Source organism: Phalangium opilio, unplaced genomic scaffold (assembly GCF_054372755.1).
Source record: "Phalangium opilio isolate 3A_F unplaced genomic scaffold, DU_Popi_V2 ptg000537l_1, whole genome shotgun sequence".
NCBI classification, from domain to species: domain Eukaryota; kingdom Metazoa; phylum Arthropoda; class Arachnida; order Opiliones; family Phalangiidae; genus Phalangium; species Phalangium opilio.
Window position 1 is genome coordinate 2795772 of NW_028324243.1, and position 11936 is coordinate 2807707.

Genomic DNA, 11936 nt, shown 5'->3' on the forward strand with positions numbered 1-11936 from the left:
TTAACCCATTTCCCATTTTGTAGAATATTGTAAAAATCAGATGCCAAAAGGTTCATCATCCTTATGAAACTTTGTCTAAAGTAAATTGCCTTTTAGGCATAGATCAAAATATTGTAATAATGATATTTTAATTTTATGGGAACCTAATTTCGGGGCCCCTCTGATATTTACGGGTAGGCTGTAGCCTACCCAGCCTACCCCCTGGCGGCGCCACTGCCTCTTGTTATCATCAACAATATTCTTAGTTTGCCAGCATGATTGCTAACTTTTGTCCATAGTAAAGCACGAGAAGAGAATATGCCCAATAAGACGTAGAACTATGGCAATCTAGTTGCTGAAAGATAGGCACAGACTAGTCAAGGACAGTACCTCTCCGTACGTACGTCACTCGAAGAGGTAAATAGTGACATTTGCTTTTGTTAAAAATCATGAGTTCGTGAAATGGAGAAAATTTCAACATTTTAAATGAAAATGTGGGGACATTAGAGACGTCAAGCCTTTAACGAAGTGGACAGTGTTTTTTGTGTGTGTGTGTTTCTCAGCTTTCAAATGATTCTGGGACTGATGACGTCTCATGTCAATCTTATTTTGTGGCGAATAGAAATCCATTTCAATGACGTTCTGGGACCGAATCGAATACAGTAGCGAATGGGCAGGAAAGTTTTGTCCATAAAACGCATTGGTCAGTGGGCGGGGGTAAAAATTTGTCCCGGGCTGCTAGGTGGCAAAATTCTCAGGGTACGATCATTTTGGGCCTTCCAATACAGGTCACACACTCCTAGACGTCGTCTGACACACGGTCCTGGGAAATTTCGCCTTGGACTGGTTTATATGGTGCAATACAGTACTGCAGTACTGTTTGCAGGGGGACATAACTGACAGCAATTTGAATTTTGGGATGGTTTCAATTTTTATAATCCCAGTTTTGACAATTTAACAAGGGCAAAAACCATTTTGCAATACTCCGTGTGGTTTCCGATGTGCTAAGGTGTACAGCACACAACATCGATCTAAGGCGATACAGTAGCTCGCATACATAAAAAATTACAAGCAGTGCTTAATAAACTAAAGAAATGTATAAATAATTCAATACTCGCAGAATACAGTGACCACGACACTATAAGGTGCCATTTCTAGTTATGCATACATTTTTTCTCTTTCCGTAAATCATAGAAAATCATAACAATCATAAATAAACCCTGAAGTACCAAAAAGTACTAAATCCATCAACTAACTGGTCTATTGAAGGTTTTCCGATGTCTATGGTATTTCGAAAGCAGCCTCACCGCGAATAATCGTCTCCCAGTGCGGGAAGATTTTCTATACAAGCATGTGAATACGAAAACTGCTTCTATAATAGTAAAACTGGTGGGTCAGGGACAATATATACTCATACGGGACTAGAAAAACAATGCGAAATTCTTTATTATAAGTATGAGTTTAAAAATAATTCTACACTTCTACAAGCATTTATAAGATACGCTTCGAAATTCCTTTTAGAACCCAATCTTTATACTCAACACTAAAACCATCCTCACGCCACGATTTTTGAACTATGAAAGCTGTCACTTTTACAAGTCCCCTTAACGATAGAATTATCCATGAAATCGCGTACAATGCCTATTCCCGTGCACTACTCTATATAACTGACTAAATCACTAAATAACTGGTTATCAGCTCATACCTCCTTTGGGTTTTACATAAACACACGGAGTAAGAAACGTTAAATGAGAAGTTGGTAAAAAATATTATACTATATTGTTGGAAAACAAGTTGGAAAAAAAAAATTTACCTCTCCGAGTCAAGAGGACTACTACTAGTACTAACTAACTTTCGTTTTTTCTGGTGGAATCATAGATATATATACGGGTCTAGATACCCTACTGAATCGGGGAAAATACGGAGATGACAGCTAGCAGTCGACGCGATTTTCCCGGGGGAAGATACCTAGTGCGCCATCTATCGCTGAACTTTGAAAGGTAAAAAAATTGGATAAATAACTTTTGCCAGCGAGCGTGCTGATGCTTTGCAATAACAGCTGATATTTAAAGAGATTTAAGCGAATGTTTGTTCAAAGTAAAACTATTTCCTAATCTGAAAGGGAGGTCCTCTTATTCTGTTCGTAAGTAAATCATTTTGTAAATAAAAACCTGTTGCTTTAGGGCCCTGCGAAGCTTCCAAATTCGACGTCTTCGAACCTCAAATCGAATAGCGGTTATTTTCCGAGAACAAAACCAAATCAAATAATAAGGTGAACAGTGTGTCGAATCTCGAATTCGAATAATAATAAATAGAAACAATAAGAAATGTCGAATCAAATTTTATTTTGGTTCTAAACGGCATATCGCAAGCGAATTCATCGTATAGTGAGTCGAATACTATGGGATTCGATAAATGTTTTCAAATAAATCGAATAGGCAGGTCTCAATGATGCACAGGACGCTACGCGGCAAGTATAGGGAGACGGCAATTCCAAGGGACGGAAAGAACCTCAGATGTCATGTCTTTCTGGGGGGAGATTGGTACGCGCACATACTGTTAGTTCCTCAAAAGGGGAACGAAACCGAGGTAACACTGGAAGCCGAAAACGTTGCGAAATCACATCTGCCGTCTTATTATACAATGTATTTGATACGGAAATGGTTAGATCTGAGTTTTTCTATCTTGAAGACTCTCAATGTGCCAATGCTGTGCTTGACGGTGTTTATACTTATCCGCAATGAATGGCATACCAAAATTCATAGCACTGAAAACGTAGAATGAAGTTTGAACATTGACCCCACAATGTTAGAAAGGTTTCAAGCGCCAATCGCAAGCCAACGTTTAATGTAACTAAGATATTGAAAGTGGTTTTTTAATTTAACGCATGGAAACTGTCATAGAATTAAAAAAAGGAGGGATATATTGGGGGCGTCGCCCATATTTGTGTTTTTACCTCTCCGAGTGACGTATGTCACGGAGAGGTATTACACCGGCCGTGTCTGTCTGTGTGTCTGTCTGTGTGTCTGTCTGTCAGACCCCACGTGACCGCGTTCGCAGTTTACAAATCGGAGCAAACAAATACCCTATCTCCGGAACGCGTTCGCGGTTCACGGAAATGTGGCCATTCATCTACCAACACCAGTCTTTACTAACTGGCTTCTAAGGACCATAATCTGCTAGTCTTTGTCCAACTCCACATGGACACTCATCGTTTGGTTTCAAGATATACGCGGCGATCGGCTAGGGTTACGAGAAACGTCTAGCCTCCCAATGGCAGGGCTTCCGCCATCGGTTCACGCGAATGCGTTTTTATCGTTTGGTTTTCAGATATACGCGGCGAGCGGCTAGGGTTACGAGAAACGTCTAGCCTCCCAATGGCAGGGCTTCCACCATCGGTTCACGCGAATGCGTTTTTATCGTTTGGTTTTCAGATATACGCGGCGAGCGGCTAGGGTTACGAGAAACGTCTAGCCTCCCAATGGCAGGGCTTCCACCACCGGTTCACGCGAATGCGTTTTTATCTATTATTATAATGGAAACGAATCGTATATATACCCCAAAATTTGAAGAAAGCGGGCAAGAGGGGTACCCTTCACTTTAAACGTCAATATTAGCAAAGTTTCGAAAGATAATAGGAACAACTTTATTTTAAACGATTTAACTATTTTTAAAGTTATTTACTGGCGATTAAAATAATTTAAAATAATTATATTTATTTAAATATTAAAGATAAACCGAAGTACCGAAGTCGTTAAATCATTGCCTCCTATATCTATCAAGGCCCGTGCATTGCGTTATATTTCCTACATTGCCTCCTGTATCTATCAAGGCCCAGGCATTGTGATATATTTCCTTCATTGCCTCCTATATCCAACAAGGCCCGTGCGTTGTGATATATTTCCTTCATTGCCTCCTATATCTATCGAGGCCCGTGCATTGCGATATATTTTTGAGAACAACAACCAAAATGGGAAGCTCCTCTCAGAACCATAATAATTTGCTTTCTCTGTTATATGAAATGAAAATATGGATAATATTTTCGGCAATTCGATTTGAATGGCTCTTTCTGATGTATCATTCTCTCAGCACTGTTCATAATGGACAGGAACGTAGAGATTCGAGACACTAGGAATTACGATAGTGTTTCAAATCCTCTGTAATGAGGGCTTAAAGGCTTGGAGTGAGTCGAAAGATAAATACACATCCAATTTTTTAGTTGTACCATGCGTACCACAATATTGGCAGGCGTTTATTGAAGGATGCTTGGGTACTAGTACAGACTGTTACGTCTACCAAGTTTCCTAGCATCCAACAATAAATAGGATTCATAAAAGCCAGTGTTACGCGCATGTCATGGGTCAAGTCGTTAAATATATCGACGCAGTTAAATATCTGATGGCATTATTTTACCCACTTTCTCATTGCGTTTCGAGAGGAAGTTCAACTTTGGCACGGACGACAGATGGCGCTCTTAACCTTCTACCCCCAAAAATCGCTGTTGTCTGCTCGTTTTCCCCTTCCGCGTTTTTTCGTTATAAACTTAACTGTTAAGATAAAATTTCATATTTCCTAAGACAGATAAGCTTCTACTCCTTTCATCTTACTCCCAGTTAGATTTAACCTTGTTAAAACATAATCAGATGAATTTGAGTTACAATGTCGTAAAATCCTGTGCATACAGTTACCTAGGAGTGATAGAGACATTTTTTACGATGCCTAGAGATGATTAACTTAAGCGAAATTGTTTCACGTTTGAATAAAAAACCGCAGTGGGTTTATAGTACTCCTTGTTTGTGTAAAAAAGACATGTGTAAGCTATTTGTAGATGAGATATTGTTTTACATGTTTTTAATGAGGCTAAAACGTCCACTATTGTGTCTAAAAAAGTGTTGGCAATGTATATTTTTTAAATATGACGGAATTGCGGTTGATATGATAGCGCCCTATTTGCGAAAAAAACCTTTTTTTAAACAGTTGAATCACTCTTTGATAGAATTTCAAGAGAAGAAGTTAAACGTTAAATTCGCTCGATTAATTTTGTTCGCAAAATAATATATTTAAGCGCTACGTATTACTGAAGGAGATTGATTTTGCCAATTTTTGTGAGTATTTAACTGTTTAATAATTATTTTGGTTAAGTGGGAGCCTAGCTTATGTGTGATTGGGTTGTGGCTTCCATGTTTTGGGGACATTTGCTTTTTGTGTGGCGAGGGATGATTCAGCTTTGATATGGACAAATGTTACAAATCATACTGGTAGACTAAGAATACGGTTGAGGTATAGCGAGAGAGTAGAGTTTCCACAGCAATTGAGAGATATTGAAAAGGCTTGAACAATTGACTATTTTAAAATTGAATTCCTGCACTTGCAAAGAATTAAAAAAAGCGATAGATGCATATATTTAGGTTGTTTAAAGGGTCATCTCCACTCGGAGAGGTAATATTTTGGCTTTCCCAACTTGTTTAAGCTTCAATTAACCGAAACCATTGAAGTTTGTTTCATTTGCTTATCAGTAATACCATTAGAAAATACTACTGGAGTGTAAGCAAGTATTGAAAGTTTCCGTCACTATATCGTTTAACGTCTGCAATAGTCAAAATAATAGGTGGTCAACGATTATGTCATCTGCCAAAGCATACTTTGATGAACGAAGCGATGGTTTTTGGTGTAAATTGTGTTTGCAAATGTTGTCAGTGCAACCGAGTCGAACCACATCCCACTTATGGACACATTTGCAACGAAAACATAAAGCTCAATACGAACAAGCTAAAGAAATTAATTCCCAAAAGCAACAGGCAAAGCGAGCATTGACTTCATACGCCGCTGGATCGGAACCATCTACAAGCAAAAAATCAAGACGCGAGTCGAAATCAGTAAGTGACTTAACCAAGGATAGATATGACAAAGCAGTATTATATTTCGTGGTGGCTGACGCTAGACCTTTAGAAACGGCAGCGGGAGTAGGTTTTAAACACTTGTGCTCGGAATTCACTGATGGCCGGTATTGCCCTCCGCACCCAACAACACTTTCCCGTAGGCTGGATGATATGAAGGATCACCTTGAAGTTAAATTGCGATCAACTCTTAAGTCAGATATTAATACTTCTCGAATCTCCGTTACTTTCGATCACTGGAAAGGTGATAACGGAAGTAACTTCTTGGCTTTAACCGTGCACTACATAAGTGAGACGAACTGGAACCTCTTTTCCCGGTGTTTATCTGTTATAAACCTGGAAGATCGTAATGCCGATCACACAGCCGCTACAACGGAAGACATAATAAAGAATCAGTTGGAGTATTTTGGAATTGAACTACCCATGGTTCTGTTTGCTACCACCGATACTACAAATACGATGCCGTGTACTGCTCGCCGTCTTGGTATGAAATGGCACGGTTGTTCCGCACATGTATTACAACTTGCCATAAACGCTGCATTAGACGCTCAAATTATGGTAAAGCATTTAATTAAAGGAGCGCATCGAATTGGTGGATTCTTCCATTCTTCAACAGTTGGTCAGAGTGCTTTGACAAAACATCAAATGGATTCAGGACTAAGCGATTCAAGGCCACCGCTCGACGTTATAACGCGGTTCAACAGCACATTTAAGCTGTTAGACTGGCTGCACAAAAATGAGGTGGCTGTGTCCTTAGCACTAATCGAATGTCAAGCAAAGAAAAGGTGCTTTAAAGGTCCACCCGCCTCTCTTTCCAAACAGTTGAAAGATACCTTAGATGCTTCTCTCCCGATCCTCAAAATCATAGCTGAAGCAACCACAATGTTGAGCGCCGATTCACATGTCAGCGTTAGTCTCATCATTCCTTGTATTTCAGTTCTAAAAGAAGAGGTACTGAAAGCACCATCGCGGGGTATACAGTCATTCAAGGACGAGCTTTTAAAGCAACTCAACTCAAGATTTGACCTATCTATGGACTATTTATTGGTGTCTACGTTTCTGGTTCCACGATTTAAAAAGGTCTTATTTGATGATACCCAAACCAAAGAAATTAAACGTTATTTGGAAAATGTTATCCTAAATCTCAACGGCACTAGTAACGACGAGGCCTTACCTGACCACATTGCAACGCGAGATACTCTCCAAGATAACACGTCTGACGATTCAAGAACCTTAAGCCACGGATCGTTAAGTGGGGGTAGTTTACTGGATTGTATTTTCCAAAAGGTTAATCTAAATCATCAAAGCGTATCGTCAAATGAAAAAACAGCATCTCACCAACTGAATGACGAAATATTTGCTTATTCAAGAGAGCCGATAATGGATCGTAATGGTGACCCTTTGCTTTACTGGGGGCTTAAATGCAGTATTTATCCACTGCTGGCCAAAGCCGCTCGCGATATTCTTTCTATTCAAGCTACCAACTGCGCATCAGAAAGAGTTAATTCCGTCGGTTCTCAAGTACTGACCGATTCTCGCCATTCGCTCTCTAATCACAACGCTGAAACGCTAATCTGGGCCAAAAAGAACAAAGACTTGATGTTCTCATAGTAATAATATTGTAATTTGTTATTCATCAGAAATGTATTAATACCATTTGTAAAAGCCGAATCAAGGGCCAATAAAATGATTTATGTGTACTTGTATATTTATTAATAGAACCCAGTTTAAATCAAGTAATTCGTCCATATACTATGTGATATATTTATTAATAGAACCCAGTTTAAGTCAAGTAATTCGTCCATATACTATGTGATATATTTATTAATAGAACCCAGTTTAAGTCAAGTAATTCCTCCATATACTATGTGATAGAGAGTCAGGCATTCACAGTAAAACGTGCATTTCAACTTTGAAGCGCTGTACAAGTAATGCCTTTGAGTGTTTAGTCACTAAAGCGTAGTACTTTGAGGATTGGTTTTCACCGTTCGCGACTTGGTGTAGTTTCATTTGTAATTTAATGTATTTTATGGACTCATATTCGCCATTTAGCACTCAAATTATCAAGCCCTCAAATACGTACCAGTATTAATCGAAAGTATCTGAGGGGTACCACAAACCAAAATGCCTATTTAATATAATATTCGATTGTGTTGGTCCCTTTTCATTGCACTTTCGAATCGAATCGAAGATTCGTAGAAATGCTACAAATTCCAAACCCTGAAACATAGATTCGACCCCACATTGCTAAGGTGATTTGATCCGAGATTCGAAACGATAATCGAATGGTAAATGATTCGTAAATCTCTTATTATCCTCGAATCGAACATATATATTCCAAATATTATTCGTAAATTTACCGAATCGCGAATATTCGCAGGCCCCTATGTTGCTTCAAACCAAAATAGTTGATTTTTTTGTCGAAGGCTTAAAATCATTGTTCTAGTGAATCAAGCCTTCTTCATCTTAGTTTGTTATATTTATTTAATTAGACTAGTTAACAAGGTTATGTAGTTTTTATTGCCCTTGAAATAAAACCAGTTTTGAAAGTTTGTGTCTAATAGCCTGTCCTTTCAACTGAAGATTCTTATCTTTCGCCAGTTTGAACATTCTGACTTTGGTGTATAGCCGTATGACTTGCTTTATTAGTGCAATGCGATGGTTCTGAATGCCCATTTCAGCATCAAACATGTGCTCATAGAGATCAACGAAAATATCTAAGCCAACAATATTTTTGAGGACAGCAATTTCAATGGCCAAAGATATTTTGTCACACTTCATTGATACAGTCACATTTTGGCGAATGCATGATTCCGTAAGTTGACAAATTTGGAGAACACTCTTCGATGGATTGCGCAATCCACCATTATTTTTCATCCGGGTGAATCTAAAGTGTTTGTCATAAGCGTAGTTATGCTCATTGGGTGCTTCCTCAAGGACTGCTAAGCAAGTCCCGCATTTAACTACTTTGTACAGCTTTGAAACAACAAATCCAGAAATGTAATAAACTGCATTTTCTAAAAATATTGACGAGTTTTGTTGTTCAATATAGAAATCTGTAATTTCAGCATCTTCTCGCTGTTCAATTTGCGAAGGTGTCAATCTTTGTGATTCCGCTTCTTCATCAAACTCGGGATAGCGACGGATGTTACACAAATTGAGAATTTCCTTTTCATCCAGAGGTGTAGCGTTTCCAGTTAAGGTTGGAGATAGACGGCTAGCGAGTGATCTCCTGTAGGCACCTTCAAATTGCTTGGTGGTAGGGTTGTTATTCCAACCGCCTTTCCCGCGCATTGTATTAAAGGGGCTAACCGGCGCTGTTGGGGTGAAGTCCGCCCTTAGTTCAGGGGGAAAACACCCAGCTCTTTAGCCATAAGAAATGGCGCCACTGTCGCGGTGGGCGGGTAAGCAATATGGTAACTAACAGTTTGACCCCCCCTTCACCCCAACAGCTCCGGCCAGCCCCTTTAAAATATAATTCAAGGTGGTCCTGGCAGAGCTTGTAAGTAAGCAAATAGCTTTAAAAATGAAAAATATGTTATTAATCCTTCGGAGAGTTGCCCAGTTGTTTCAGATTCAAACCTCAACTGTGGATCTGGTGACATTAGATATTTCTTTGAAATTTCCAAAATGCTGGTAATAGAAAGGGCTAAACCTAAAGGACCAGTTTTTCTTTTTCCCTCAACTTGTCGTGTTCCTTCATCATCCTCTAAGTGCAATAGAAGCTCTTTGGTTTTTTCCAGAAAGAGTTGGATTTCTTCAAATTTATTTGGCCTTATTGGAGCTTTGTAGCCTTTACCATTAGGTGATCTTGAATTTAAGATGTCAAAAGCCCCAGATTTACTTGAGAGGTTAGTTTTAAATGAAGCAGAGTTAAAACATTTTTTGAATACCTATCGAGTGTCTCTATGAAATGAATTGTAGGTTTACATCCATGAAAAATCTCATTCCCAGTGTCTTCCAAAAACTGCAAAGATTTTGCGACAGAACTACTTAAAACTTGCACCGCCAACTTCACTTTCATCTTCTGGGATTTCCAATAAACATGAAATTTCGTAAGTTTGTTTGCTAGAGTTAAACCCTCCTTATCTTGCATTTTATGTAGTTTTGTGATGTACGTAATCCCAACAAATAACCTAATAAACATTAATATTTTATAACTCTGCTTTGTGTTTTACTATAACCATAAGTCTATTATGTAAGGTCCCCATAAGTATGAGTCCCCAATTAGGTCCTATACCACCGGCATTGTACTTGTATCAACATTTTGAAAATTTGATGGGTACGATAAAAGCGCCATCTATAATTCCTAGGCTGTTTGCTTATACCGGAAGTTAGGATAGGACTTTCAACTTTTTCACCAATTGGGGAATGGCGGCTGGTACCGTTTAGTGGTCGCCGCCATTTTTAAACCTGCCTACGATTCATTCTTTAAGACTAAGACATCTAGGAGGAAGGAACTCGTTCGAGTTCCATCCTCCTAGAAGACATGCCCAATACGAAATTAGATTACGTCAGCTCCGCTTTGTGGTTCCTCCAGAGTCCGACAGGGGGCGATGAAATTTCCTTACCTGCTTCCTTTATTAGGGACATTTGCTAATGACTTAAATTAACTTTGTTTCTGACTTATGGGGACCTTACACAATAGACTTATGGTATAACCTTTAAGGCATTTGTTTTACCTCACTTGTGAGGCCGTTGATAATCATTTCAAAATCAGACCATAGATTGCGCAAGAGTTTGTACATATGAACAACGTCCAGGACTAGATAAACCTTTTCTGAAGTATTTGCAGGATTTGGGAAACTGGGATCGAGATCATCCGGATCCAAGTTCGCTCCTAACATTTTGGCCGTCGTAAGGTTGCTACTTAATCCGGCACATACCAGTGCGATACATTTCACACCGGTGTTGTGAATGTGACACAAACATTCCATGACTAAGTTTGTTAAGAGCCATCCTGGGGTGCCATGTACAAAAAAATATCCAAGAGGAATTTTCCACGCACCGTTAACCGCAACCAACATGAAAACCAGAGCGGAAGAAGCCACTGTTTGTTCCTCGTGAGTGTTATCCGAAACCTTTCCATAATTGACGAATCCAGTAAATTTATCACCACACCATTCCACGTGTTTCCTAATTGACATTTCATCCATATCAAGAACTGCTAACATTGGAAAAGGACTCTTTTCAGCTTCACCACGAAGAAATTCAAAACTCTCACTTGTGAAGCCGGGTGATGAATCGATCTTCGCTGACCATTCTCTTATGGTATTTTCGTGGGGCAAACAGAAATGCTTTCTTAGGAAATCATAGGCTTTTGGTGAGTAGAAGTGGAGAGTTAAAGCAAACTGCTTAATTGTTTCGGAGTATGGCTGTTTCTTTTTGTTATTCACTCCAAGCTCACTTAGTTCTTGAAATAACGCTTTGGATGTAGAGGAAAAATTTTCGTTGATGGTGACTATATGTTCCTGAAGTAACAAGTTTTGATCGCGCATCTCCTTCAGCAACTCTCGCAAATTTGTAAGTTTTTTCTCTCTTCTAGCGAGTTTTTCTGAGGTGTTTCTCATTTTTTTACGCAAAGACTCATTTTTCCCTTCTAGATTAGATATTCTCCTTTTTAAGGAATTCACTAAAGTCTCTGGATCCTTTGCGTGATAAGTATGATCGAGCTACGTCCATTTCACAAAAGATGACATACATTCTTATTGCAGGCTAAACAGTACAACCAAACCTTACCAAAATGTCCCCAACATCACCCGATGGGTTTGGAGATGTACTCTCTTTCGGGATAAGGCACTTGGAATGCAAGGGCCTTTCATCCAATGTCACTTCATTTAGTACTTCAATCTAAGAATTCACCGATTACCGATTTCCGTTTTTGCCGTTGCATAAGTGGAACAGTTTTACTAATTATACCGGAAAGGTTCTTATATCCGTGTCCGAATTACAACTAGTATTTATTGCTGGTCACTGATCCGAATTGTCACGCGTAGATAAATCCACCGATTTATTTTTATCGCGAATGGGTTCTTGTCCTTATCGCCATCCGCCCCTATA

The 11936-nt window shown here is 39.1% G+C and overlaps 1 protein-coding gene across 1 annotated transcript; it reads left to right on the forward strand.

Moving 5' to 3' along the window:
* The first annotated feature begins 5600 nt into the window (after positions 1-5600).
* On the forward strand, positions 5601-7487 carry LOC149588830 (zinc finger BED domain-containing protein 4-like). Its single transcript, XM_089862114.1, has one exon. The coding sequence runs from the start codon at positions 5601-5603 to the stop codon at positions 7485-7487; it is 1887 nt and encodes a 628-aa protein (XP_089718240.1).
* Positions 7488-11936: the final 4449 nt, after the last annotated feature.

Bases quoted from the DNA above. Each gene is read 5' to 3' on its own strand.
- LOC149588830 (XM_089862114.1), top strand. From the start codon at position 5,601: ATGTCATCTGCCAAAGCATACTTTGATGAACGAAGCGATGGTTTTTGG.